Here is a 26,885-nt window from a genome sequence, read left to right on the forward strand (position 1 = left end):
AAAAAAAATATTCATGACGTCATAAAAACCAGGTTGAGTTGATGTTGTGGGGCCCCATCTTCATCCTGGAAACTTCAAAAATTACTGTAGGGAAATTTGTTGCTTGTTATGGGAAATTTAAACATTAACAACAAGGACATATTCTGACATATAAAGAAAGACACAGATATGAGGAAAAGCAAAGAAAGTTTATCAAGTATATAATTATCCTCATTCTGTCCCATTTCATGGCTCCTGATCTGAGACAGAAACTCTGAGATATCTCTTATCAACAGGCTTGGAATTGAAGAGGGACTGAGCCATAGTCCAACTCCAAAACCAGCTCTACATATTTATAAAGAAGCGTTCAAAGAGAAAAAAGAAAATATATATATAATCAATACTTACTCATGTTACTGTTGAGTCTTAGTGGGTCGTAACTATTTTCCATCCATCAGTTATTAAATATTCAGGGTGTGTATGCACACATGTACAGATTCCCACAGAGTCCAGAGGTGGCGACAGATCCATTAGAGCTTGAATGAGAGGCATTTGTGAACTTTCTGATGTGGTCGCTAGGATACAAACTCTAATCTGCTGTCAGTGTTAACCACTGAGCCATTTTTCCAGTCCCTTAAGTTGTTAAGGCTCTTGTACGTAGATGGAGCCTTCAAAAACTGCTGTGGTTGGCATCCCTACTCTGGATGGGAGAATGAGGCAGCAACGTTCCAATGAACTTGAACTTCCTGTGCAGTTCAAGGTGCTGTAGGGTAGCCCTGCCTAGCAGTCAGTCGCTGGGCTCCTTCTGCCTCGTTTTCCTGCCTCCCCTCTGAGGAGGGAGGAGGAGGCATCACTGTAGGAGGAGGGTGTGGTGTTCCCTGGCTCCCCAGATGGGGCCTGTGATTAGGAAGGAGGACCACCCTCACTGATGGTCATTTACCCAATTATGCTTTGTGGGATATTCAACCCAAGGAACATGCTGCCCCTGGCGGAGCGTAAGAGGAAGCCAAAATTCTCCAAGGAGGAGCTGGACATTCTGGTCACAGAGGTGACCCGACACGAAGCGGTTCTCTTTGGAAGAGAGACCATGCGACTGTCCCATGCCGACAGGGACAAGATTTGGGAAGGCATAGCTCGGAAGGTCACCTCCGTCAGCCAGGTTCCCCGCTCTGTCAAGGACATTAAGCACAGATGGGATGACATGAAGCGCAGGACCAAGGACAAGCTTGCCTTCATGCAGCAGTCACTGTCGGGCCCAGGGGCCGGGGGCCACGCCCATCCCATCATGCTCACTGTCCACGAGAGGGCCATCGAGTCAGCACTGCTCACTGTCCCAGCTGGGCACAGCTTCCCCAGTGCAGAACTGGATGGTACCGACAGCCCTTCTCCCAGCTGTGAGTATCGCTGCCTGTCTGTGGCCTGAGTGTGGGGGCTTGCTTCCTCACCCCTTCCCTTCAGTCCCAGTCCTCCCTGTCTCCCCAGCTCTCTCCATGCCTGCACCCTACTTCTGTCCCCACTTCTTGTGCATCCTGTCTGTGTTAGAAGCTGCCTTGGGAACAGGAAGGACAGGGCTGCATCGAAAACCCACACAGACACTTGTAGGACTAATAAGCTTCAGATGCGTCCAACTTTTGGGCTGAGGGCTGCATGCACACAGCTATGAATGTGGCCTAACCCAAAGCATAAGCTTGTTTAAAACATTACAAGCTGTTTATTTATTTGTTTATTTGTTTTGTACCTTGAGCAGGAACTTGTAGGTGACCTCATTGTGTTGCGGTGTCAAAGGTTAGACATGGCTGCTTGAATTAGATTATTGCTCATTCTTGTGGACAGATAAGGGTTGACCCAGTCCAGGACATCCCCAGTTTCCAGCCTTAGACTTATGGGATACCCAGGGCCCATGCGGGGCCTGCTGTTCTGCAGTCAGCAGGGTCCAGTGTCTTCATTCTGTGTTGGGTCTGCAAAGCACATGGCAGGAGGTGCTGAAGCTGTTAAATAGATCAGGCCAAGCCTGGCTGAGGAGGAAGGGTGAGGAAGAGTTAACCAGGCCTGGTGTGAGGCACAGAGAAGGGGAGGGGAGGGCGAACAGGCTGGGAACAGCATGTACAAAGCCCACATCAGGAAGGCGCTTGGCACGTTCCAGGAACTGCAGAAGCCAGGGAAGCCCCAGCATAGCCAGCCGGGGGAGGGGCACTATCACAGCAGCCAAGTGCAGGGCTGGGCCAAGGAAAGGCCTTTCTCTGTGCTTGCTGGTCACTGTCTGCCTTGTCCTCCACACCCCAGTCTTCTGCGTTGGGTCTACTTTTCTGCCGTCCGTGCCTCTGGTGCTCACCTGAGACTGGCTGGGCTCCCCATGCTCTCTCTGGCGCCCCTGTCCCACCCATTCTCTTTCCCTGTTGCCCCACCTTCTTGCTTCCTGGGACTTTCGTGCAGTCTTTCTAGTTGGCCAGAAGGGGGAGCCATTGGCGTCCTTCTGTGAAGAACGCCACCCCTTCCTTTCTTCCTCTTCACACATCCACACCCACCCTCATCTGCTCTCCTCCCTGGAGGCCCTTGAGCAGGCTGTGGGGGCCGGCACGCTGCCCACAGGAAGGTGCTTCACAGAGTCTGCCTTCCTCCCTGGCCCCTTGCCATGGGTTCTGCTCATTTCCTGTTTGGCTGGGGCCTCTGACAGGTGGCCACTCTCAGAGTCAGCATCAGGAGTAGGAAAGAGTGCTCCCGATGAGGCAGGCTTCCTTGTTAGTCAGCTGAGGAAAACAGTCTTCCAGAAAACAGAGGTGCCCCTGAGACTGAGCCAGATTTGAGCCTGGGTCTGCCAGGGTTTGCTGAAGCCTCAGGGGGGCGGCATCCAGAAAAGCCTGCTTCCTGAATCCTGCCTACTCACCCCTCCATTCCCTAGATATCAAAGATGATGAGGTTAGCAGAGGTAGCTGGGTACAGGAGCTCCCATATTTACTAATAGTCACCAGTGTCAGCCTGGCTAGGGCCTCAGTGGCCTGGGGGCTTGGGAAGGGAGTAGTGGCATCTCAGAGTGCTCATTCCCACCCTTTGTGGCATCTGCTTACTGGGCATGCTCAAGAAGCAATAGGTTCTCAGTGTGCCTGTCCCATGAGACCCCAGGGACCTTAGGAAGGAGGAAACCACCTAGAAGAGTAATTTCTTGGGAGGTAACTCTGACTTTTAGCCCCACACCACAGACAGGGAGACCCCCTTTCAGCAAGATGAGTCGGCCACAATTTTTATTTCTGCTATGGGAATCTACCCATAGCGTGGCCACCTGAAAGTATATGTTCAGAGTCTAGGGCTCGCTGCTGTATTCCTTATTGTGGAGGACTAGCAGTCTGTCTCATGAGTTCTACACAATCAAGCATTCATGATGGGTCATGATGTCCCTGACCTGGCAGCCCACCTTCGGGGACGGCAGGGTTGGTAGCTTGCCCCACATAACCCTGCTCATTCCCACACCAGCCCTTCCCTCCCATCTACAGCCATTTGGCATCACCTTGCAGTGGTTTTAGGTTAGGATTCCAACGAGGTTTCAAGGTGGCCCCAGGCAACTTTGAAAATGCCTCCGTTATGGAGGCTGAGCTCACAGAGAAGGGAGGCTGAACTCACAGAGAAGCTGAGCTCACAGAGAGTGGAGGCTCAGCTCACAGAGAGGGGAGGCTGAGCTCACAGAGAGTGGAGGCTGAGCTCACAGAGAGGGAAGGCTTCTGACAGGGCAGTGCTTTCAGCTCTCCTTGCACTGTAAGGTCCAGGGGTCTCATAGCCCAACTAACTGCCCAGCTAGAGGCCCCGAGGTTCAACAGAGCAGTCATTAGTGTTCCTTTGAGTGGAATGCAATGACACTGTCAAGGTCACGAGCCTTTAGATGGCGTGCCTGCCACTGCAACTAGGACCTCCAAGTCCTTGGACTGGACTTTTTTCCCTGGAATGTAGCTGCTGCTGGGGGAAGAAGGGGACCAGCTCACTCTCATTCTTCTCCCAGTGCCTGCCCCCCACACCCCAGGCTCTTAGGAGCTGGCATTTCTCCGTGGGCGTCACCACTGTAGGCTAAGGTGTGGTAGGCGTGGGCCGATGACCAGGGCTGCCCTGGTCCTGTTGTAATCATCTGTCCTTCTCTCCTTGTATGCTCCAAGATGATGAAGATGAGGAGGCTCCTGGGCCCTCACAGCAGCCTCTTCGGACTCCCCTCCTACGTCCTCCAGAGGAAGAGGCCCACCTGGCCAGGCCCACGCTGCTCTGTTCACCTTCTTCCTCAAGTCAGACCCAGATGTTGGGCCCTAAGCCAGAGGTCCTGTCCCATCCCTCACCCCAGGCCCAGGCCTGCAGGACCCCAGAGCCTCATCCCAACTCTGCCACCATGGACCTGGACTGGCATCTCCTCCATGCCCATGCCCACCAGACTGAAATGTTCCAGCAGTTCTGCCAGGAGCTGGTGACCATGCACCAGGACATGGCCGACAGCATGCATGTCATCAGCCAGGCTGTGGCTGAACTGAACAGCCGTGTTGGTCAGATGTATCAGACGCTGATGGAGATCCGGGATGCAGCTCAGGCATCTCAACGGGGGCCAGAAAGGGCAGCCCCCGTGGACTCTACTCCCCAGGCTCAGGCACCCTTGCCGGCCCCTACACCAGATCCCCCAGAACCAGCCCCCACACGGACTACCAGGTCTCGGAAGAGAAAGCACAGTTTATAACCTGGCCAGTTTGTTTGCACAAGGAGGCGCAATGGCAGTGGTGCCCGGCTTTGGGGGAATCTCTTGGGTCCAGAACCATAACTGATGACCCTGGGGCATGGTCATCTCCTCACCTGGTGCAGTCCAGCTTCCTGTGCCATAACAGCAACAGCGGGTGTACAGGTCTGCCCTTACCTCAGGAAGATGCTCAAGATACAAGAGAAGCTGCCTGCTTGATGCTTGCTTGGCCTAGAGGGTTGCTCTCCTCATGGCCTGTATCCTGTATCCTGTGGAGCAGGCTTTGCTGGGGCAGGGGGCATCATCCCAAAGAATCTTGCTTCCAACTCAGGGCTGCAGCAGAGTTGACCTCCCAGGTCCTGATTCTGCTCTTTCTCAGGTGGTCCGGCCTATGGGTGGGCGGGGCTAGCTCAGCCGGGTGGGTGGAGCCTGGCCTTGGCCCTGTGCTTGCCCTGCCTTGCTCAGCTGCTGTGCTTGCCATTTGTGGAGGGAAGGAGCAAGAGCGTGGGGGTGTGCTGAAGAGGGGAAGGAGACCGTCTTGCATTCTTAGCACACTGTGAGCTTTTCCCCAAGCCTGTACCTGGCAGGCCATCTCAGGGAGCGTCTGAACAGTGAGGAGGCAGCCAGGACAGTCTCTTTACAATCACCGATTGCTGGTCATTCCAATCATGCATTGTCATGCATCTCAGGGGTCAACAATGACACAATCATGTAGTGGGGGACAGTGCTGTGGACCTGGCCAGCTTCCTTCAAGAGGCCAATTCTAGGGTGCTCCTAGATGCTTCTCACCTAAGCTCTCCCCCTGCCTCAGCTTCTGCACTTGGGAGAGGGAGCAGGACCGGCATGGAGATAGATGAGCCTGCCAGCCTGCCATGGCCCCAGCCTCCAGCCAGTGGTGGGGAGATCAGGGCCCAGGCCTCAGGAGCCAGCAGGCAAACTCTCTACTCACTGGCTCCTAAGGAGGCCGAAGCCCAGTAAGGCTGTGCCCAGTCCACCTCCCAGCATGCCTTGCCTCTGCTTGCTTGGGCTGTGTAGTTACTTAGCTGTATACACTCCCAGCTTTATATTTTGTTTGGGGGTATGGTCAGAGAGTTAGGGAGGGAGACCGAGCTGAAAGCTTAGGTCTGATTGAGGCGCGGCATTGTCTTTGCTCCTTGGCCTGAGGCTGACCCCAACAGATCTTTTGCGCCCCCTTTCCCCTAAGAGCCTAAGTGGGGCTGGAAGCCTTCTGGACCCAGTGCCTGCTGAGGCTATTGCTAGAGCTGTTTATGAACACACCCCATACTTCGTCCTCCATGAGGCGAATGGATGGATGGTACCTGCCGTGTCCCTGGGCCCTGGGCTCCATCATCCCAATTTGTGGTTCTTTGGGGGTTCCTGCCTCCTCAAACTGAACATTGCCTTGTCCAGTAATAGCCCAGTGCCTGGAATTGCCCTGCCTACCCATGCTGGAACCCAAGATAGCCCTCTCAAATATTTTTGTTAAGATGGCAATAAAACTAAATGGATGTCACACTTTGAACACAGCCAGGCTCCAGGATCTTTTTGTTTTGGTGTGTATTCTCTTTATTCACATCCCAAGGAAACCTACAACCCCCCAGAACAGGGATTAGTGCGTAGGGGAAAGTGTGTGAGGAGAAGGGCTCTGTGCCCCTTGCATTCCCTGGATTTCATAAGCTCCCCACGGGCATGCCTAGACCCATTCTTGGCCCTCACAAAGCAAAGACAGGGACTTGTAGGCCAAAGGCAGTTAAGCATCCATGGATGCTAGGTCAGCTGTTCTTCGTTTTCCTGCACATCAAAAGTGACATAGTACTCAGTGGATTCAACCTGATACTCCCCAAAGTGTTAGTGTTTCAAGGGAGAGAAATGATTTCTGGATGGAGACTAGAGAGGCTCCTGGCTGTCCAGCGGGGGGCATCCTGAATGAGACATCCTTCTTAGTAGCTGCAGCCCTACTGATCTTGATAGCTGTTTATGAAGGGCAGGGTCCTGCCTGTTGAGCCCCAAGACTTTTCAGAGGACAAGAACGGCTTCCTCTGCCATTCACTATAGTGTGCCCACACAGAGCAGTCTTCTCATTTGCCATCAGCCTGGTTTACCTCCAACTATGGAGAGAACTTCCTTGAAGCAGGGACCCTCAAATTGTACCCTATAATATCCTTGCTAGATGGTCCTTAGCTACATGTGGCTGTAGAATCCAGACCATACTCTTAAGTTCCTGGCCAGAATGCATAACTTGGAAATGAAGATCGCAGTTTGTAGGAGATACAAGGAACGCTGCAGCTGGCCTGGGTCTCCGCTGTCAAAATCCGTGTGACTGATTGGCCTCTACTTCTGGTCTCAGGGAAGAAGAGGCCAAATTAAAGGCTGTAAACCAGAAACGAGGTCAGAGTCCAAGGGACGGTGACCCATTTGAGATGGAAATTTCTGCTTTCGTTTCTTGGTAGCAGTGGGAACTAGGAGGCCAGCATATTCAATAAGAAGAGGAAATCCATGGGAAGCCTATGCCAGCTTCCCAAAGGGAAACCTTGAAGGAAGCCCGTAGCATATAAGGACAGTGTTTTCCAGAGGCTGAGTGACCAGAGGCTGGACCTAGTCCAGAAACATCACAGAGCCCGGGCTCTTCTCAGCCACTCTTCCCATTTCTGTCTCCCCGAGCAACTTCCTTTCTGCTGGGAAGTTGTACTCGCCTAGCCTGGCCTGTGTCAGTACTATTAAACAAAGTGGATGCTTCTATGGATCAGAACCCACAGTCATTTCCTGACCCAGCTAGAAAATGTGGTACACTTGATAAGACCCAGTGGGTGAGGCCTGAGCATTGTCCCCCCGGCTTATCTGTCCAATACCCAAGGCCGTGAGGAGACAGGACTGAAAACAATGTATTATCTTCTGGAAAGAGTCAGTCCAGAGCCCCTGCACTCACCACCACTGCCTGCCACCATTCAGTTGCTTCTAAGGGTGCCCAGGTCTGAAGCAGAGACCAGTGCACTCTGCCCTGTTCGCCCACCAAGGGAGTGAGCTGGGAACTCAGACCCTCTTGCAGCCAGCTGAACTTGGCCACAAGGGAGAGATGGTTCCTGAGGACCTTGGGGTCCTCAGCCATGTGATCAGGACAACAGGGCTGTAAGAATGGGCCAAGCTCTGAGTGCTGCCGAGAGAAGGGATCAAATTAGGGGTGACGGGTGCTGCGCCTTGAAAGTTCTGTCACGTGAACATGTCTTGTCAGAGGACTGGGTGGCTGTGACTCGCCCACAGTTGCCATGTGCATCTCATTTCAGAAGCCAAGTTTAAAACAACCCAGTGCAAGATGCTCAACACATTTTGATCCGATGTTGAAATACTTTGTGATCTGTATCAAGCCTGAGGGTGCTCCTTCTAAATGCCGGCTCTTGTTGGGTAGATCAGCCCTGTGTGTGTGTGTGTGTGTGTGTGTGTGTGTGTGTGTGTGTGCGCGCGCGCGCGCGCGCAAATGGAGATGGACGCAAACAGGTTGAGATGTTTAGACCCATCCCAGACATTGCTGTTTTGATTCAACAAGCCTTGATAGTGACTTGTTCCTCGTTTGCCTTCTCATCTAGCATTTAGTATTTGATGGCTGTCCTGAAACCAAAGGGGGGAAGGAAGAGGGTACGCTTAATATGTTGTATGAGCCCAGAGAGAGAACACAGGAATGGTGTTTCTGCCTTCCCAATGTGTCTGAACAGAGACACTAGGCACTACCTCTGCTCTGTGCCCTGCTGACCAGTAAGTTGGTGATATCTGGACACCAATCTCAGATTCTTGCTAGATTAAAAGCTTGGAATTATTTTGCACATACAAAAAGAAATCTCAGGAGTGGAGCTGAGGCTGGTCCTTTGAGTGGAGATATGAAGCTGAGGATGGCTGCTCGCATCTTGGGGGCCTGTCTTTTGCCTTGGCTAGCTGTACCTAGGTGCATAGAGACCCCCATGACATTTCCGCAGCTCAGGGGAGCTCTCTGATGCGCATGTAAGATACTGGTGTGAACACAGGTCTACTGAGGTTAAGGTCTGGACAAGATGTCTAACCCAGGGCTGTAGGCACCATTGACCTTGTCCAGATTGGAGCTTGGTGTTTGCTCTCTGGTTGCTTTGGCCTTCACTCCTCCAGCCTTTGATATGTTCTGTCACCAGAATGGATTGTTTCTTGGGCATCAGGGGATGTGTTGGTAAGGTGCCAGCCTCCTCCAAGGTTAAGTCAGGCTGACTCTGCAGGGACCTGTCCAGATAGGAGCAGGGTGGATATGAGGACCTTAGGCACGGCCCTAGGGTTGGAGAGGTCTTCTTGGAGCTGCTGGCTCCCATTGTCACCTTGCAAAGGGACTGACATCTGTGTGAGTACTTTGATAAACAGCAAAAACTTTGTTGAGCAAACCTGGAAGGTAATTCCGTTCCAGAGATGATCCCCTCAGAATGACGGTCATGGTTAAAACGTGGGCATGTTCATCCCAAGCTCTTCTTGTGGGCTCGAAGCGTTGTCGAAACGCAGAGTGAGTGGCTTTGGCTCTGAGCTCTCTCACTTTCCATCACAGCAGCGCTGCTGTGGAGATGGGTAAGGTGTTGCCAGGATGTGGAAAGTGTCGTCTGAGGGACACTGGGTGGGGGTGTGGATCCTGGATTGGATGGACTACACTGGTGTCTTGGGCAGGGCTGGGCTGGTGCTTTCCATGCCCACGTGGAAGCCATGAGTTGCAGTTGGGGAAAGAATAGGCTGCCGAGCTGCATCACCCCTTAATTAGCGGGGTCCTTGGGGGAGTTGCTGAGTCTCTCTGAGTCCTTCTGTCCTTATCTTAAACTATGTTGCCCGTGTTCTGTTGTCTCGTTTACCGTTCTCGCTTGTCCTCTTTGGGCCAGCGTCAGGATGCTGCTCTTCACCCTGATTAGCTATCACCAGTCACTCTTAGAGGGTGGATATTTCTGAGAAGCCTAGTGGAATATGAAAACAGCCCAAAGCATCCCCTGCGCCAGCTGCCATCAGAGGCCTGAGGTTAAAATGCAGTGAAAATGGAGCTGGAGCAATGGCTCAGTGCTTCAGAGTATTGGCTGCTCTTTCATAGGACCCAGGTTTGATTCCCAGCACCCACATGGTGGCTCACAAGCCTCTGTCAACCCAGTTCCAGGGGAACTAATGTCCTCTTCTGGCCTTTGAGAGCAAGATACACAGACATACGTGTAGACAAAACATCCCTACACATCAAATATTAAAATAAAATACATTTTTTTTTAAAAAAAAAACCACAGTGATGAGAGAAAGGGATGGGCAACTGCTGTTGAGTCTAGTGTTGACTGTGACCCATGAGGTTGCCAGGACAGGTACCATTTCCGGTCTCAGATAAACAGATTCTTAAGGTTCAGAGAAAGACGTGAGGAGGACCAACGCCAGTTAGCTGTCTGGGCGGGGCAGCAGCTTTGCTTACATGCCCACAGACCTTAACCAGTGTTGCCCTGCGCTGGAGGCACTGCACCAGGTGTGACCCATGGTTCTCACCTTTCCCCTCCCCACCAGGTACGTGGTCATTTCCCGGGAGGAGAGGGAGCAGAACCTCCTGGCATTCCAGCACAGCGAGCGCATCTACTTCCGGGCATGCCGAGATATCCGGCCTGGAGAGCGGCTGCGGGTCTGGTACAGCGAGGACTACATGAAGCGCCTGCACAGCATGTCCCAGGAGACCATCCACCGCAATCTGACCCGGGGTAAGTAAGGGCGAGGGAAGGCACATTCCCTCAGGGCCAGGGCTACACCTACAAGGCTAAGCCCATAGGGCTAGGCTGGTACTTGTGAAGGGGCATGCCCACAAAGCTAAGGCCATGCCCACAGGCCCAAGACCATATCCACCAGAGAGGGTTGCACCCACTCTGAACCACCAAAGCCCAAAAAGCTCCTCTGGGAACCTTCCAAGGACACCACCAAGGAATGCAGTATCCAACAGGCAGGCCAGACAAGTAAGGCACAGTACATCAGCGGTTACCCCAGGGAACTGTCCTCCCTAGGAGGCAGTCCTGAGCAGATCAAGGAAACCCAGGCAAGTAAATCATTGACCGAAAACCAGTCCTGTTCCCCTAACTCTAACTGGTGCAAAGACACTTCTCACTCAATACCTCGGCAGTTACTTCCTGTGTGCTAGCTGAGTTTCCAACACATTGCCATGTGATCACAGTAATGGGAACTAACCCACTAAGATGCTCTGAGAATTCGTGGAACAATATAATCACTACCATTAGTGCAATCTCTACCTTGATGGTAATTAAGTGCTTGGTTGTAAAATTCTAGTCCGGTGATTCCTGTGGCATCAGCCCCATCATCGTACAGATGACCACACTGAGCGTTACAGAAATTCAGTGGCTTACTCAAGGTCACATGACTCATGAGGTCAGAGCTAGGTTTCCAACTGAGACATATGAAGTCAGGATCTAAGTTGTAGCCAACAGTGGCCACTAGACAAAGCCAGACTCGGTATGGGATTGCTGGACTTGTTCTTGTCAGTCCAAGCATAAAAAAGCATAAAAGAATGGTTTCTACCAGGAGAAGACTGAAGGACATGAGAAGATGACCCCAGGCTCCATTGAAATGAGCTGTTTGACAGGATCTTGCTGCCGTCCTCAGCCTGGCCAGGGTAAACTGGCACACCCAGGCCCTTCTTTCAAGAGTCTTTTCCTTGCACAGAAGCCGCACATCCACATGCCCAGAGTCCATTTGGTCCTCAGAGCTAAAGCCAGTCCAAGCCCTACTGTACCGTATGTTTACCTGACCTCTTGGCTGGAGCCAGCCTTGTTTGGAGGAGGAGGGGAGGAGACGGAAGCAGGTGACGCCTTGAAACGAAGCTGACTTGGAAGACAAAAGGTGCCCAAGAGCCATTTGGCTTAGTTCAAAGCATCTGGCAACTGCAGGAGAGGTGTTAGACCTGTCCCCTTTGGAGCTGAGTTTGGGCTGTGCTGGCTTCATTAGGAAGGCGTGCTTCTGTGGTGAGAGGTGGCTGCCATTTGGTCTCTTCCTGAAACTCCACATGTTTGGTGAACCTTGGCTGCATGGATAAAAGCAGAAGTGACTGAAGCGGCCCGGCAGTTCCCAGGAGAATCACAGCACCCAAAGAGAAGAAAACCGAGAGAAGTCTCAGCCGCGCACAGATTTCCATACTTGGATTTTTCTGGAGTGTTTCTTCTGGTATCTTCTCCAAAGCACCTGCCTCATCCCCAAGTCCTGAGACCCAGGGACAGCTTAGAGAAAGGAGGGAGGCTGGGGAAGTGCAGGCTCACAAGAGGCCTGGCACACAGACTTGAGATAGAGCAAGCCTTACAAGAGACAGGAGGGAGGTATGGACCAGGCTGAACTGGAGGATGCAGGAGGAAACCAGCAACCACAGCAGGCCGGCTGGAGCTGTGAAGAAAGTGCTCCTTGAGAGTGACCGTGGGACTTGGTGGATGACTGATGTATGCTGATGTTAGGCACAGAGTCCTGGTCCTTTAGCGTGCCTTCAGCGGCCTGTCAGCTCTGCTTTGGACAGTCCCCTTTGCCCAGTCACTTAGGGTATCACAGGTGTGTGTGTGCACATGTGCGCGTATGCGTGTGCACATCAGTATGCATGTGTGCAGGTGCATGCATGAGTGAGTACATCTGCGGACCAGATGTGACCCTCAAGTGTCATTGCTCAGCAGTCATTCACTTTGCTTTCTGAGACAACTCTCACTGACCTGGATTGCCCATAGGCTGTCTAACTCGTGAACCCAGGGAGCCAGCAGTCTCCACCTTCTCAGCGCTGGGATTACAAGTGCCTGCCACCACACCTGGCTTTTTTTTTTTCTTTCGTATTTATTTTTTGTTTTTATATCGCAACAGCAGTTTCCCCTCCCTTCTCTCTTCCTAGTCTCTCCCCCACACCTTCCTTCTTTCGCCCTAACCCCCATCCATTCCTCCTCTGTTTCTCTTCAGAAAAGGTCAGGCCTCCTGTGGATATCAGCCAGTCGTGGTATATCAAGTTGTAGTGAAATTAGGCACCTCCTCTCCTACTAAGGCTGGGTGAGGCAACTCAGTAAGAAGAAAGGGTCCCAAAAGCAGGCAGTGGAGTCAGAGACAGCCGCTGCTCTCTGTGTTCGGAGTCTCACAAGAACACCAAGCTACACAACTGTAACATATATGCAGAGGGCCTAGGTCAGTGCCCTGCAGGCACTCTGGTTGTCGGTTCAGTTCTGTGAGCCCTTATGAGCTCAGGTTAGTTGATCCTGTGGGTTTTCTTGTGTTCTTGACCCCTCTGGCTCCTACAATCCTTCCTCCCCTTCTTCCACAGGATTCCCTGAGCTCCTCCTAAGGTTCGGCTGTGGGTCTCTGCATCTGTTTCCTTAAGTTTCTGGGTGAAGCCTCTCTGATGACCTGGCTATTTTTTAACATTAATTCTGGGCATTGAACTCAGGTCCTCATACTTGGAAATCAAACCACCCCAGTCCCCACCCCGCTTTTTGAGATGAGGTCTTCTGTATCCCAGGCTGGCCTTGAATTCGATTTGCAGCTGAAGCTGGCTTTGAACTCCAGAGCCTCCTGCCTCCACCTCCCAAACGCTGAGGTTACTGGGGCAGCAATGTACCTGGCTTTTAGTGAGACAGAGGCTACTTAAGCAGATCATGGTCGTCTGTTTTCTGGAAGAGTGTGGTGTGGAGCACAGAGCTTCCAGAGAGAATGTCAGTTATTCATTTGTGGTTCTTTGAAGGGTAGGTATCAACACATGTAGGTGATGTGTGTGATGTATATGGAGATTTTCTTATTTGCTCTGATTTGATCCCTGAATGTCCTGGAAGATTTGGAATAGAATTCATGGTGACCTTTATTAAAAGTCATCTGTGTACCAGGGAACCTACACGAAAGCCTTGAGTCTAGAAGGGTTCCCGTTTGTCCTAGGAAACATGAATGACTTTGTCTTAGAACCCAGAGACAGTGGCAGTCTGCTATGCTTGCCGCCCTGGCCTCCCTGCATCTCCAGCTGCCCGATGTCTGAGGAGTCTATAAAAACCTGAAAAGTCACCCTTGATTTCCAGAGGTTCAGCTTGGTGAATGCCTCACCTGCTCGGTGACACAAACACATTGCATTAAAATGTTTACGTTTAATTTTATTTATGTATTTTATATGTATGGATATTTTGTCTGCATGTCTGTCTGTGCATCACATGTGTGCTGGTGCCCTCTGAGGCCAGAAGATGTCTTCGGGGTACCCTAGAACTAGAGTCTCAGAGTGGGTGCTGGGAATTGAACTCTGGTCCTTTGGAAGAGCTACCAGTGCTCCCAACCTTTGAGCCATCTCTCCAGCCCACACACTGTGTTTTTAAAGTGTTCTTACCTCATCATCACTGAGCTTCCTGTGGTTCTCCTGGTGTGGAACCCGGGCTCCTGGAAGCTGGATGAGTGCCAGGAGCCTGGGTGAGTTTGATACTTAGGCAGCTCCTGTGAGGACAGAACAGAGACCTGAGCGACTTAGCCCTGCTGTGCTATCATCTGTGGGAGTCTGGAGCCTTGAGGAAAGTAGCTAAGGGAAGCCAAACCTGGAGTCTCCTGACCTTCACCTAGGGCTATGGAATAAATCCTTTCACCAGAAGCCTGAACACTGTGCTGTTCAGAGCAATCTCTGCCCAAGGTTACAGAGCCAGGGCCCTGACCCTGACCCTGGCTCAGGCAGCGTTTGAGATTGCCCAACCCCACAGGCTGCTGCCAGAACTTTCTGAGAGCTGGAAGACTCCTCTGCTTTCTCAGCATCTTTTCCCCTGGGGAAACCGGCACCCTGTAGCAGTCTGTGCTATTCTGCTGGCTGGGTTAAAGAATCTAAAATAGCTTATTTTGGTGAGCTCACCAACATTTCAAGGTAACTAAAAATGATAGAAAAAGAAACATCTTTTCGCAGGTGGGGAAACAGCTATATTTGAGAACGCTTTGGGTCTCGTGACTGCCTTGTTCTTACCTTGAAGAAGGCTGACGTTTTGGCATTTTTAGAAAGCTCTCTTCCTTTTTAAGTTTCAGACATGGCTGAGAACCACAGGACTTTGAAGCATCCTTCTTTGTGTATTTCCTGTCCCCATACTGCTGGGAGAACAGAAGGACAGCAACTCTAGGGTGGCTGTTTCTCCCATTCTCTACAACTGGGCACTGAGGAGGGCGGAGCCTACGCTCTCCCCATACCTTTTACTGGGCACAGCAGCCATCCTGTAGTCTCGGTCTGGAGGGCAGTTTTCCCAGGGTGGGTGGAGATTTACTCAGCTCTGAAGTTTGTTGCTTTATTCAGATGGGGAGGGATGCTGTCTCTTAGGGTCATAGTATGGGGGTCCCATTCCCTTAGGATGGCCACTTCTTGTTATTCTCCCCTTCAGGCACATCCCAGCTCATAGGTGTAGCATTTATCCATGCAATGGCTCTTCAGAACTAACTGCCTCTTTGTAAAGGTCTTGTCCTGTGACCCTCCTGACTTCCCATGGTGTGCTCCCCTCTCCATCTGGGTCTCACCTGACCCAGACGGTTAGAACCAGGAGGATGTGTCAGGCGACTCCCTAGCAGAAGGCCCATTCTGTTTCCTGTTGGTTCCTCCACTTGGGGCTTTTCCCCACATCCTCACACCCTGGTTTTCCTTCCTAGGAGAGAAGAGGTTGCAGAGGGAGAAGGCTGAGCAAGCCCTGGATAGTCCAGAAGACCTAAGGGGTTCCACTCAGTTCCCTGTGTTGAAACAGGGCAGAAGTCCCTACAAGCGCAGCTTTGATGAGGGGGACATCCACCCTCAGGCCAAGAAGAAGAAAATAGATCTCATCTTCAAGGATGTACTAGAAGCCTCACTGGAGTCCGCTGATGTGGAAGCCCGCCAGCTGGCTCTGAGCACCTCTCTAGTCATCCGGAAAGTCCCCAAGTACCAGGATGATGACTATGGTCAGAGCACCGCTGCCATGACCCAAGGCATACAGAATATCCGCCGGACCCAGGGGGAAGGGGACTGGAAGGTCCCCCAAAGGGTGGAGGATGAAGAGGAGGAGCCTTCGTCGTTCAGGGCTGACAGTCCTGCCGAGGCCTCTCTGGCATCCGACCCGCACGAACTGCCCACCACCTCCTTCTGCCCTAATTGCATTCGCCTGAAGAAGAAAGTGCGGGAATTGCAGGCAGAGCTCGACACGCTTAAGTCTGGAAAGCCACCTGAGCCCTCCTTTCTGCCTCCGCAGGTACTGGAGCTCCCTGAGTTCTCAGATCCTGCAGGTAAGTTGGTGTTAGAGGGAAGAGCGCATGGCACGCTGTGTGGAGGGTGGCCCAGAGCTCTCTGTCACAGCTGCCTCCCAGGAGACCCGAGAAGTGCAATACAGAGGCAGCCACCTCCAGGGCTGGGAACCCTGTCCCTCAGGTGCCAGAGGCAGGCTGGCTTGAAGCTCTGGGGGTATTGCATGTGCCAACCTGTATCTTGCTTGTCAATAAAGGATGTCCCATTGCAGGAGGGCTGTGTGTTGTGTTCTTGACCTGTTGCTTTCCTCTGGGGACCCCACTGTTTTCTCCTCCCCCAGCCTGACTTCTCTCTCCCCCGATCCTGAACAGGGTGTCTGCTGGGAGCTCTCACAGCTCCCCAAATTCAGGCCAGGAGCACAGCCTAGTCCTCTTCTTCCAGACTCTGTCCTGCCTACATGGTGCTAGGTTCCCAGCCCAGAGTTCTAGAAGGATAAGGAACCGGAGGACCGGGAGCCAGCAGCTGTGCAATTTTGTCCTGCTTTGCTGGCTTCCTGGGTCTCTTCAAGTTTTTGAACCAAGGGGACCTGGGGATTGGTTCCGTGCAGATGTGCAGCTAAGCCGGGTTGTTTCCCTCAGCTCTCCTCCTCAGCTACTCTCAGAATGGAGTGGGGTAGACATAAAAATACATTTGCCTCAGCATCCATGCTACCTTCAGTTAAAATACCTGACCGTACCGGTATTGGGCATTCCAGTACCTGGTCCTCCAGTGTAACCTGAGTATGTGACATCAAACATTCTAGAACATTCCACCCCAGAAGCACCCACAAGTCAAGACTGAGCTCAGGTACAGGGAGCCTGGAGCCTGGAGCATGGGTAGCGTCCAGAGGCCACCATGGGCAATCCATGGGGAGGAAACCTCAGTGCGGAGAGCAAGCTGGGGTTCTAGCCCCGTGGGGCCTGCTTTCCAGCGGTATACCTTGTTAAATCTGTGTTGTCAACAGCACATGTGAATGTTTCCATCCCCTCTTATTTTCCAGCCTCAGAGAGCATGGTCTCTGGCCCTGCCATCATGGAGGATGACGACCAGGAAGTGGATTCTGCAGATGAGTCCGTCTCCAATGACGTGATGACAGCAACCGATGAACCCTCCAAGATATCCTCCGCCGCTGGGCGCCGCATCCGGCGCTTCAAGCAGGAATGGCTGAAGAAGTTCTGGTTCCTCCGATATTCCCCGACCCTCAACGAGATGTGGTGCCACGTGTGCCGTCAGTACACGGTGCAGTCCTCGCGCACCTCCGCCTTCATCATCGGCTCCAAGCAGTTTAAGATCCACACCATCAAGCTGCACAGCCAGAGCAACCTGCATAAGAAGTGTCTGCAGCTGTACAAGCTGCGCATGCACCCGGAGAAGACCGAGGAGATGTGCCGCAACATGACCCTGCTCTTCAACACCGCCTACCACCTGGCACTGGAGGGCAGACCCTACCTGGACTTCCGGCCGCTGGCAGAGCTACTGCGCAAGTGTGAGCTCAAGGTGGTAGACCAGTACATGAACGAGGGCGACTGCCAGATCCTCATCCATCACATCGCGCGGGCGCTGAGGGAGGACCTGGTGGAGCGCCTGCGTCAGTCACCCTGCCTCAGCATCATCCTGGATGGGCAGAGCGACGACCTCCTGGCTGACACAGTGGCCGTGTACGTGCAGTATACCAGCAGTGATGGGCCCCCGGCCACAGAATTCCTATCCCTGCAGGAGCTAGGCTTCTCCAGCACAGAGAGCTACCTCCAGGCACTCGACCGGGCCTTCGCTGCCCTTGGCATCCGCTTACAGGACGAGAAGCCAACTGTCGGCCTGGGAGTGGATGGGGCCAACATCACCGCCAGCTTGCGTGCCAGCATGTTCATGACCATCCGCAAGACGCTGCCCTGGCTTCTGTGTTTGCCCTTCATGGTGCACCGGCCCCACCTGGAGATCCTGGATGCCATCAGTGGAAAGGAGCTGCCCTGTCTGGAGGAGTTGGAGAACAACCTCAAGCAGCTACTGAGTTTCTACCGCTACTCGCCGCGTCTCATGTGTGAGCTGCGCTCCACAGCCTCCACCCTGTGCGAGGAGACGGAGTTCCTGGGGGACATCCGTGCGGTGAGGTGGATCATCGGCGAGCAGAATGTCCTGAACGCCCTCATCAAGGACTACCTGGAAGTGGTGGCCCACCTCAAGGATGTTAGCAGCCAGACACAGCGGGCAGACGCTTCCGCCATCGCGCTGGCCCTGCTGCAGTTCCTCATGGACTACCAGTCCATCAAGCTCATCTACTTCCTGCTGGACGTGATCGCGGTGCTCTCACGCCTGGCCTACATCTTCCAGGGAGAGTATCTCCTGGTGTCGCAGGTGGACGACAAGATCGAAGAGGCCATCCAGGAGATCAGCCGGCTGGCAGACTCCCCGGGGGAGTACCTGCAGGAATTTGAGGAGAATTTCCGAGAGAGCTTCAATGGGATCGCCGTGAAGAACCTCAGGGTGGCTGAGGCTAAGTTCCAGGCTATCAGGGAGAAAATCTGCCAGAAGACACAGGTCATTCTGGCACAGAGGTTCGATTCTAGAAGCCGGGTCTTTGTGAAGGCCTGCCAAGTGTTCGACCTAGCCGCCTGGCCCAGGAACAGTGAAGAGCTCCTGAGCTTCGGCAAGGAGGACATGGTTCAGATCTTCGACCACCTGGAAGCCATTCCTACCTTCTCCCGGGATGTGTGCCGCGAAGGGGTGGACCCCCGGGGAAGCCTGCTGATGGAGTGGAGAGACCTCAAGGCTGATTACTACACCAAAAATGGCTTCAAAGACCTCATCAGTCACATCTGCAAGTACAAGCAAAGGTTTCCGCTCTTGAACAAGGTCATTCAGGTACTCAAAGTCCTCCCCACCTCCACTGCCTGCTGTGAAAAAGGCCGCAGTGCCCTCCAGCGGGTCCGCAAAAACCACCGCTCCCGCCTGACCCTGGAGCAGCTCAGTGACCTGTTGACAATTGCTGTGAATGGACCACCCATCGCCAACTTTGATGCCAAGCGAGCCCTGGACAGCTGGTTTGAGGAGAAGTCTGGCAACAGCTACACACTGTCAGCGGAGGTCCTCAGTAGGATGTCTGCCCTGGAGCAGAAGCCCATGCTGCAGGCTGTGGACCATGGCTCTGAGTTCTACCCAGACATGTAGGGGCCTGCACAGCAGAGGTCACAAAGCCGGTGAATATTTTTTTAATCTATACTCATAAGCTTTGATATATTATATAAATATATATTATATTATATATATATATATAAATCCACACTGAAAATTTTTTAAAAACTAAGGTGATGTGTCCACCGGAAGCTACTGACAGCTTTCAGAAAGGAGCAGCGTCGGCAACGGACTCTTGTCTCCACACTTGGCAGCTGCAGCCTACGCGGCACCCCTTCACTCACACAGCGTATTCAGGGCCACGCGTGTTCCCACCAAACAGTCAAAGCAGCATAAGCTAAATGACGATTCTCTTCGTCATTCTCGGGTGGCCTGTTCTGTTTCTGCTCTCATGTATTGATCACGGGGCTGGGAGTTGGGGTGACGCTCTCACCTTCTCCTCTTTGGTATGGTTTTATGACTGGGGGCAAGGTGTGGTCTCCTCGTTGGCATTCTGTTCCCGTCGCATTGAGTCAGGGTTTCCATAGGGTGGATTGGATTTCTGGGTGTCTTTCTCCCATCACTTGACCTCAGCTTGGGAGAGCTTTCTTTGTTCATTTTTTGAGTGATCCCTTCACTTGTCCCCCTTGACTGTGAGCCCACCACACTCCCCCCATGCCATCCTCCCATCCCGAGGCTGTCAGTTCCCTCCTCAGACCTCTGGAGGTAGAGATATTAGGAGTCATCCTGAAAGCAACGTCCTTTCACATTTGAGCTTGAAATCTAGGGACCATGGGGAGGGTGAGCTTTGTGCTCCAGCAGAGGATAAAACATTATTCTTCCATTCAGAGCTAGGACTGTTGGGGAGACAGTGAGCCAAGAAATCTAAACCCCAACAGGACCGCAATTTGGACTTAAAACAAGTCAAATGCAAAGTGTGTAGATTCAACTTCCACAAATTGCTTGTATGTTCTTTCTAACTATGAAATATGGGGGATTTGGGTTTCTCTTAGTAATCAAGGAGCAGCTGTTTTATAGTTCAGGATCAGAATCCGCCAATGCAAGTCATGTCCTGAGCTACGCAGAACTCAGGTGAGAGTTCGCAGAGAGGTTGTTCCTTTTGCCACAGGCTGACGATATGCTCTGCAGCCTGGCAGGACAGTCACAGGATGCCAGGCAGAGTTTCTCTGCCTGTGAGCTCCTCCTATTTTGAATAGGGTTGAAATGTCCTAAAGAAAAGGAGAAAACAGGAAGTGAGGTGGGATTCTCAAGATAAAAACACGTATGCACATCTACACACAAGCGCACACGCATGTGTGTGCACACGCACACACAGACACACACTCTACAGCCACAATATAAGCTTTAGAAATGGCCGCTTGCCTGTCCCCACCCCGGGGGCAGACAGTGGTTTACGCTAGAGGAGTCTGACCAATGTTCATGTATCTACCAGTATACCTCACAAACCGTCGTCAGCAATGTTCATGAGCTGTTAAAACCTCCCTCTTGTTTCCATGTCTGAACTGTGCAGTTTTTGCCGTCCCAGGATGTGGATACGGGTTGTGTGTGGGGAAGGGCGGAAGATCTGTAGTACCTGCCGCAGTCAGTTCTTCAGAGAACTGTCCCTCTCCTTCAGTGGGGTATTAGAGATTCAACCACAGGCAAGGCCCCCATGCCCTCAGCCTGCCTAGCTGGGCCTACAGCTATGTGGTGGCTTCCTTCCTTCTGGGTTCGGCTCGTCTCTGAGGCCTCATGGAAATGTCATTAACACTGAACATGTTGCTACCCTTTCCTGGTTCTTCAGTCTGTCCGTCCTCCCTCAGATCCTCCCTTTGCCTCCATGGTCTTGGTGCTAAGATAACTTTAGAATCATTGCTGCTAGCCAATAGTTTTCATGATATAAATATATATATATATTATATATTATTTTTGAAATGTTTTTGTTTTCAAGAGTGATGTAGCATGTTAAAACAAGAAACAAAACTAAACCATCAAAGCTGGGTCTTTCCACCTGCCCCACTGCCAGGCCTCTTCTGCTGCCTTCTTCACCAAGTTGATACCCCCTGCCTGGTGACTGTCAGCCCTCCCTTCACTCCGCTCCCCATCTTAACCCCCTGCCCTCTGAGCAGGGGGAGTTAGCAGGAACTAGGGAAGGAAACCCACAGTCCCTTTCAGAGGGTTAGAATCCGGGTCTCGTCCACTTGCCGGCTCTGAACTGGTGTCTCCCTCCATATGCTCTGAAGCACAAGGTCTCCCACTTGCCCAGCTCCTGCCCTGGAACCTCATCTCCTCACAGACACTTTGGTATGGGGAGTTTCCGTTGAGAACTGCATGGACCAAGGTGTGTTCAGAGTAGGGATGGCTGGCGAGGCGGGTCCCTCACGGGCAGCCTGTAGGCATAAATGATGGCCTGGGCCTTTTCTTCTTGCCCGCAGTTGCCTTACACCTCTCCTCCCCAGTGCAAGGGCTTCCTCGCCCAGGAAGGGTCCTCTCTGGGATGGCCCTAGGCCAGACATAAGAACGAAGACTGTTCCTTCCCAAGAGGTCGTGGCTACGCAAACTCAAGTCCTTAGCTAGAGACACAGGTTCTAACATTCCAAGCCAGTGTTACCTGAGTTTCCTAAAGACACCAGGAGCAGGAGACCTGCCTTGAGGCCTAGTATGTTCTGGCAGCGTGTGGCTATAAGCAGCCACCCATTCCCTGGTCCCCGGTTTCCCCGACCCCACCCCTTCGGCTAGGTGCCTCTGAAACGCTGGGTGCTGGCGAGGCTAGTTCACCCAGGCAGGGCTGTGACAGATGCTGTCTAGGCCACTTTGCCTCAGGATGGCAGGTGACTAAGGAACGATGTGGATGAACCCCACACATGCTCCCTGGGAGGGCCAGGGCTTCTGCCCAGTGAATTCCCATTTGGGATGCCCTGTGATTTCGGGCCTAGGCATTACTCATGTTCCCCTTAGAGAAGAGCCTGGGTGGCCCACACTTCCAGTCTGGCCGGAGAACCATGACTTGTCTCTTATCTTGGTTGGTTTAACAGACTGGAGAGGCTTTGCAGCATAAATGCAGTTGTTTTTGATGGGACAGGGCCCTGTAACTCAGTCCCTGGTGTAGAAGCGTCGAAGGAATGTGTCTGTGGGGCTGACAAGTATTCGCGCTGGGCTGACTAAAGTGACTTTCATTGGCTCTTACCAAGAGTAGGAACTGAGGTGGTGTTGAAGACTAAGGCTTGTGGCTGTTATGCCAGCCGGGTACCTTGCAGGCCCCTGTGGCTGAAATGCTCTCCTACACGAAGGGAAACAATGATCACTTAGCATGTATGAGACAGGAGGACTACTCAGCCCTGAGGGCAGCTCCTGCCCAGTTAGAATCCCTGCATGCATCAGAACTCAGCGCTTTTGTAATGTCTGCTTGTGGGTCTCATGGTGCCAGCTCCATCCACCCTGCCCCATCCTCGCTGAGGTATGAGAGCCCACTGGGCTCCAGGACCCTCGGTAGCCAAGTTCCGCTCAGGCTGTGTGTTCCCAACTTGAGTTATTTTGCTGAGGTTTCTTATTGGCTTGTTCATTCTAGACCTTTGATTTTGTGCAAGGACCTTGGAGAGACTTAAAACACATCTTAAGTGTTTTCCATTCTTCTGGAGGAAGAGCAGTGGAGGCAGAAATAAAGGTGGACATGGCTGTAGAGAGGTAGAAATAGACTTGAGATGTTACCCAGCCTGATCTTGAGCAATGCTTCCCATTGCTGCCTGCTCAATGGGGACCAGGAGAGGCTAGCTGGCCTGAAGTCTAATTTCTGTCTTCTAGAACACTCCTTTGTTTTTCACTTCTGTCTCTATGGAAACAGGAGTTTGGCATCATAACCTGTTTTCATTGTGTGATCTGTGTTAAATTACAAGTCAGATTTGTGCTGATTTGTGCTTTTTTTTTTTTTTTTGTGGTTCACGCACCCAATTTGGGCATAGGCCCCAGGTTCACTGGAGCTCATGTGTGCCCGGGTGCCCTTTAAGAGGCAGCCCAGTCAGACTGGGCTAGCTAGCAACTGAAGCAGGGAGAGTGGTCCTCTGGGATGAGGAAAGCCGGGCACAGCAGGCACTTAAGGTGGGATCACTCCTTTACACGCTGCCTTGGAGTCTAGTCTGGCCATTCCTCCAATCCTTGAGGGAGAAAGTGCATCAGATGTGCATGGTCCCTCCCCTCAGAGGAATACTCTTCTCTAGTCCTCTGTCGGGGCAGTTGCGAGAGTCTTTGAGGTAATCTTTGCATGTTAGTCAGAGGGAGAAAATGTGTCCTTTGGAGAGGAAAATAGTATGGCCCTCCTCTTCCTTCTAGCACGCTCTCCCCTTCCCCAATCCCTTCAGATGGTATCACCCTAGAAATACCTATGCAATGCAGTCTCCCTGGGAGGCTGTGCATGGAGGCAGGGGTATGTGCAGTGTATCATACTGATGCTAAGGCATATCAATTGTATATACAGACATACAGTACGTATACACGCAGAGTAAGAGTAAATCACGTCTATATATCTATAAATATATCCTATATATTTATACATTTCTATGTTTAAAATAGATATAAAAGTAGTCTATAGAGCTGGAAAGGTGGTGAGGAAGCCGAGTGCTGGGTTGGGTAAGGAGGAGGAGACAGCTCTGGAAGAAAGGTAGGAGTGCTCAGCCGGCTGGATCACTGGCCACTGTGGGGGCATCTTCCTTGGGGTACTGGAGAGGAGGGTGGCTGGGTCCCAGCTCTCTCCATGCACTTTCTCTCCTTTCCGGCCAGCTCAGGCTGAGGTTGGAAGGAGATACCCCTGACGTCAGGCTGCAGTGGGCCCTACCTCCCCCTACCACTGGCCTTCACTTAGCTGGTCATTGCTGCTTAGCAGTAGGGGCTTGGACTTGGTCCCTGACCCCTAGGGGGAGGGACCTCTGCACAAACTTCCCAGTGCCCTCCCCTATCAGGAATGAGCAGCACAGCTGGCGATAGAAAAGGAGTGCCTGGGCTGAACAGATGTCCAGAAAGATGTCATCCCCTCTTCCCAGATGCTTCTGTCCGCCCCCTGGAGGCCAAGGCTCTGAAGTACAGCCGTCCTGGCCTCCTTCACACATTCACCCACTGTCTCTAGAGCACCAGGAGTTGAGGAAGGCAGCCTGAGCTTCAGGTAGCGCTGCCTCTCCCAATTCAGAAGCCCCACTTGGTGGAAGAGATGTATCTGCACACTGACATTTTCAATGGCAACTCAAGTTCAGGATCTGGGCCTTGGCCCAGCCCACTCTGCGCAGCCACAGCTGCTGGCTGTACTCAGGACAATGCTGTCCCTTCTTCCCAAACCAACCAAGCAGTCCACCCACCTCTGCTGTGGCAGCAGGTTTAGGCTTAGTTCATGACACTGTTCTCATTCACTCACTGGATGCCCAAGCCCACTTTCTCTGGGGAGGGTATTTTCTTCAGCTTGTCCCCAGACAATGTCTCCACGCTGGGTGGGGATGCCTGGGACTCCAGGGAGTCCGGCAGGCTGGCAGGATGGCAGAGGGTTTGTGCAGTCCACATGGGAGTCAGAAGCCTATGCTCCCATCATCCTCTGTTTCCTCTCTGTCCGGGAGCAGAAAGGATCTGATGACAGGAACCCTCCCTGCTCTCCAGCCCAGCCTGCCTTTGGGCTCCACACACACACTCACTTCCCATACCGAGCCTTTGCAGGTCTCCCCTGCTCTTCCTCACCATACTACCAACGGACCTCAGTCTCCAGCAGACCAGTCCTGTACCACAGTTGAGACCAGGTCTGCTCTGCCAATGCCCACTTCCTTGAACCACAGCTAGCTGCCAACCGGCAGAACACCCCGTAGTGCCTGGCTCAGTGGAGTTCAGGACCAATGGCCCGAGCCTTCCACCCACAACAGTGGGTCAGAGCCTGGCCAGGGGATAGGCATTCCCAGTAGCAATCCCACAATGCACTGTACCTCAGAGAGAGAGAACATGCCACAGGGCACCGAGGGGACCAGCCTCCGTGCAGAGGGGGCAACCGCTCACAATACTATTCATAAGAAGACAAAGGCCAGGCTGTCCTAGGGCATCCCTCAGTGTACCCTTTGGCCTCTGGAAGAGCCAGTAGTCTTTTTCAGCCCTGGTCTCTCTCTTCCTCTCCACCCCTAAGCTGCTGAACCGTTTTCATGTCAATCACAAAGAAAAAAAAAGTGGGGGTGGGGGGAATTCCTAGGAGCCTATTACCACATACATATTAATATGTTAATACTTTCTTTTTTAAAGACAGCTCTCAATGTTATTATTTGGCAGACTGTGCTTTATAGTACCTGTGTGTCGGGGGCTAGAACACTGGATACAAATAGAGCTATGCTGGTTTATAATCTGTATGCAGAGTCTTTCCTTTTGTCACATTATCCTCATAATGTAAGAAGATTATTAATAAAAGCATTTAAATTGATGCACCAAGTTTGGCTCCTTGCCTCTGTGACGGGCCTCAGTGAGTCGTGTGGACCCCATCAAAGGCTGAGGTGTGGGATTGGAAGGAACTCGAATCCTCTTTCGCGGATCTCTGCTGCTCTTCCTGTTCCTGTCGCAGTGCACCGCTGGCAGGAAGCCCCTGCACCCATCAACCAGGCCGAAGAAGGGGTGCCTGAAGCCACGTGAAACACCTACCCTGACACTGGCCTTACAGGAATCTTGGCGGGGGGAGGGGGCCTCTGCAGATCAGCTGGTTCTCCTGCTTAATGCCCTCGGTGGCTCTTCACTTTCTGGCCTGCACCCACTTAGAAAGGTCTTTTCTGAGTACTTTGCCGATGGCACTGAGTGACTGAGATTTTTTTCCCACATTTTTTGAGGAAGGAATTAGACAAACTATAGTCAATAATGACATTGCTCTACATACAGGTTTTTCCTCTTGAGATGCTTGGTCCCTCTCCCATCTGACTTCCTCACAGAGGTATTACCTCTTCCTTTATCCTTACTTCTGTCTTCTTAGCATGAGACATTTTCTTTTCAGTCAAGAAGCACCGTCCCCTCCATGTTGGTCACCTAGCAACTGCTGTGTGACAGTTGCTGGGGAGATGTGAACGAAGTTCTCAATCCTGTGACATACTAAGGATTGTACCCAAGTCCAACTTGGTGAGCCAGTGAGTTTTGGGGGTTACTTAGGGGAGTATGAGTGAAGGTTTATTTGCAGAGCATTGATGACTCACAGGCAGCTATGTCACCAAAGCCATTTCCAGCATGGCTGATGACTCATGAAAACTGGAACCCTAGAGATACCTTGGCAGTTTGCAGCAACTTAACAGGTAGGAGATTCTGCCATCGCTACTTATATAACATTGGAGAGGAAGGCCTTGGAAGTCTGTTAAGTTTCAGGGACTTCCCGAGGGAACCTTTGGGGCCTCCCTGACCAAAAAACTACCCACTCTAAGCTTTTTATCCGACAGCCCTTTGACTCCTGTAAGTGCTACATTCCCATTATATGACACGTCTGTGTCTTTGTTTAAATTCAACAATTACCTCTACTCCATGTTTTTACAAATCAAAAAATGCTCAAGTATTAGCATCATGCAACAAAAGTTTTTGTTTTTGTTTTTTCAGAAAATGGGCAGGATCTCTAAAAGCCCACTGTCATCTCTCCTAGATAAGAAGTCCTAGTTAGGGCCCAAGGCAGTGACCTCCACAGGGGCAGGCCTCACCAGCAACCTCTTCCAGAGCAGGCCTGAGGCAGCAACCTCCACAGGAACAGGTACAAAGGAAGCAACTGCCGAGGGAGCAGACCCAAGCCAGAGATCTCTGTAGGACTAGAGCAGGAGTCAGGGACTTTTGAGGGAACAGGCCCAAGCCAGGGGCATCTGTGGAAACTGGCCTGAGCCAGCGACCTCTGCCAGA

The 26,885-nt window shown here is 52.2% G+C and overlaps 1 protein-coding gene across 5 annotated transcripts in view; it reads left to right on the plus strand.

The window, feature by feature from the left end:
- Prdm11 (PR/SET domain 11) overlaps window positions 1-25,449 on the plus strand; it is an 87,240-nt gene extending 61,791 nt beyond the window's left edge. For 3 of the 5 annotated variants that reach the window (XM_050146999.1, XM_050147000.1, XM_050147001.1), the window contains exons 6-8: window positions 10,205-10,392; window positions 15,305-15,910; window positions 16,909-25,449. In XM_050146999.1, coding sequence (XP_050002956.1) covers window positions 10,205-10,392; window positions 15,305-15,910; window positions 16,909-19,073 — 2,959 coding nt within the window. In that variant the 3' untranslated portion in view covers window positions 19,074-25,449. Of the gene's footprint in view, window positions 1-951; window positions 1,374-4,118; window positions 6,201-10,204; window positions 10,393-15,304; window positions 15,911-16,908 lie in introns of those variants that run through there. The other 2 variants (XM_050147002.1, XM_050147003.1) reach the window with 2 other exon arrangements.
- The last annotated feature ends 1,436 nt before the right edge of the window (window positions 25,450-26,885 follow it).

The sequence above is a fragment of the Alexandromys fortis genome, unplaced genomic scaffold, assembly GCF_014885135.2.
Source record: "Alexandromys fortis isolate MF-2015 unplaced genomic scaffold, M_Fortis_MF-2015_v1.1 scaffold_12, whole genome shotgun sequence".
Classification (NCBI taxonomy): domain Eukaryota; kingdom Metazoa; phylum Chordata; class Mammalia; order Rodentia; family Cricetidae; genus Alexandromys; species Alexandromys fortis.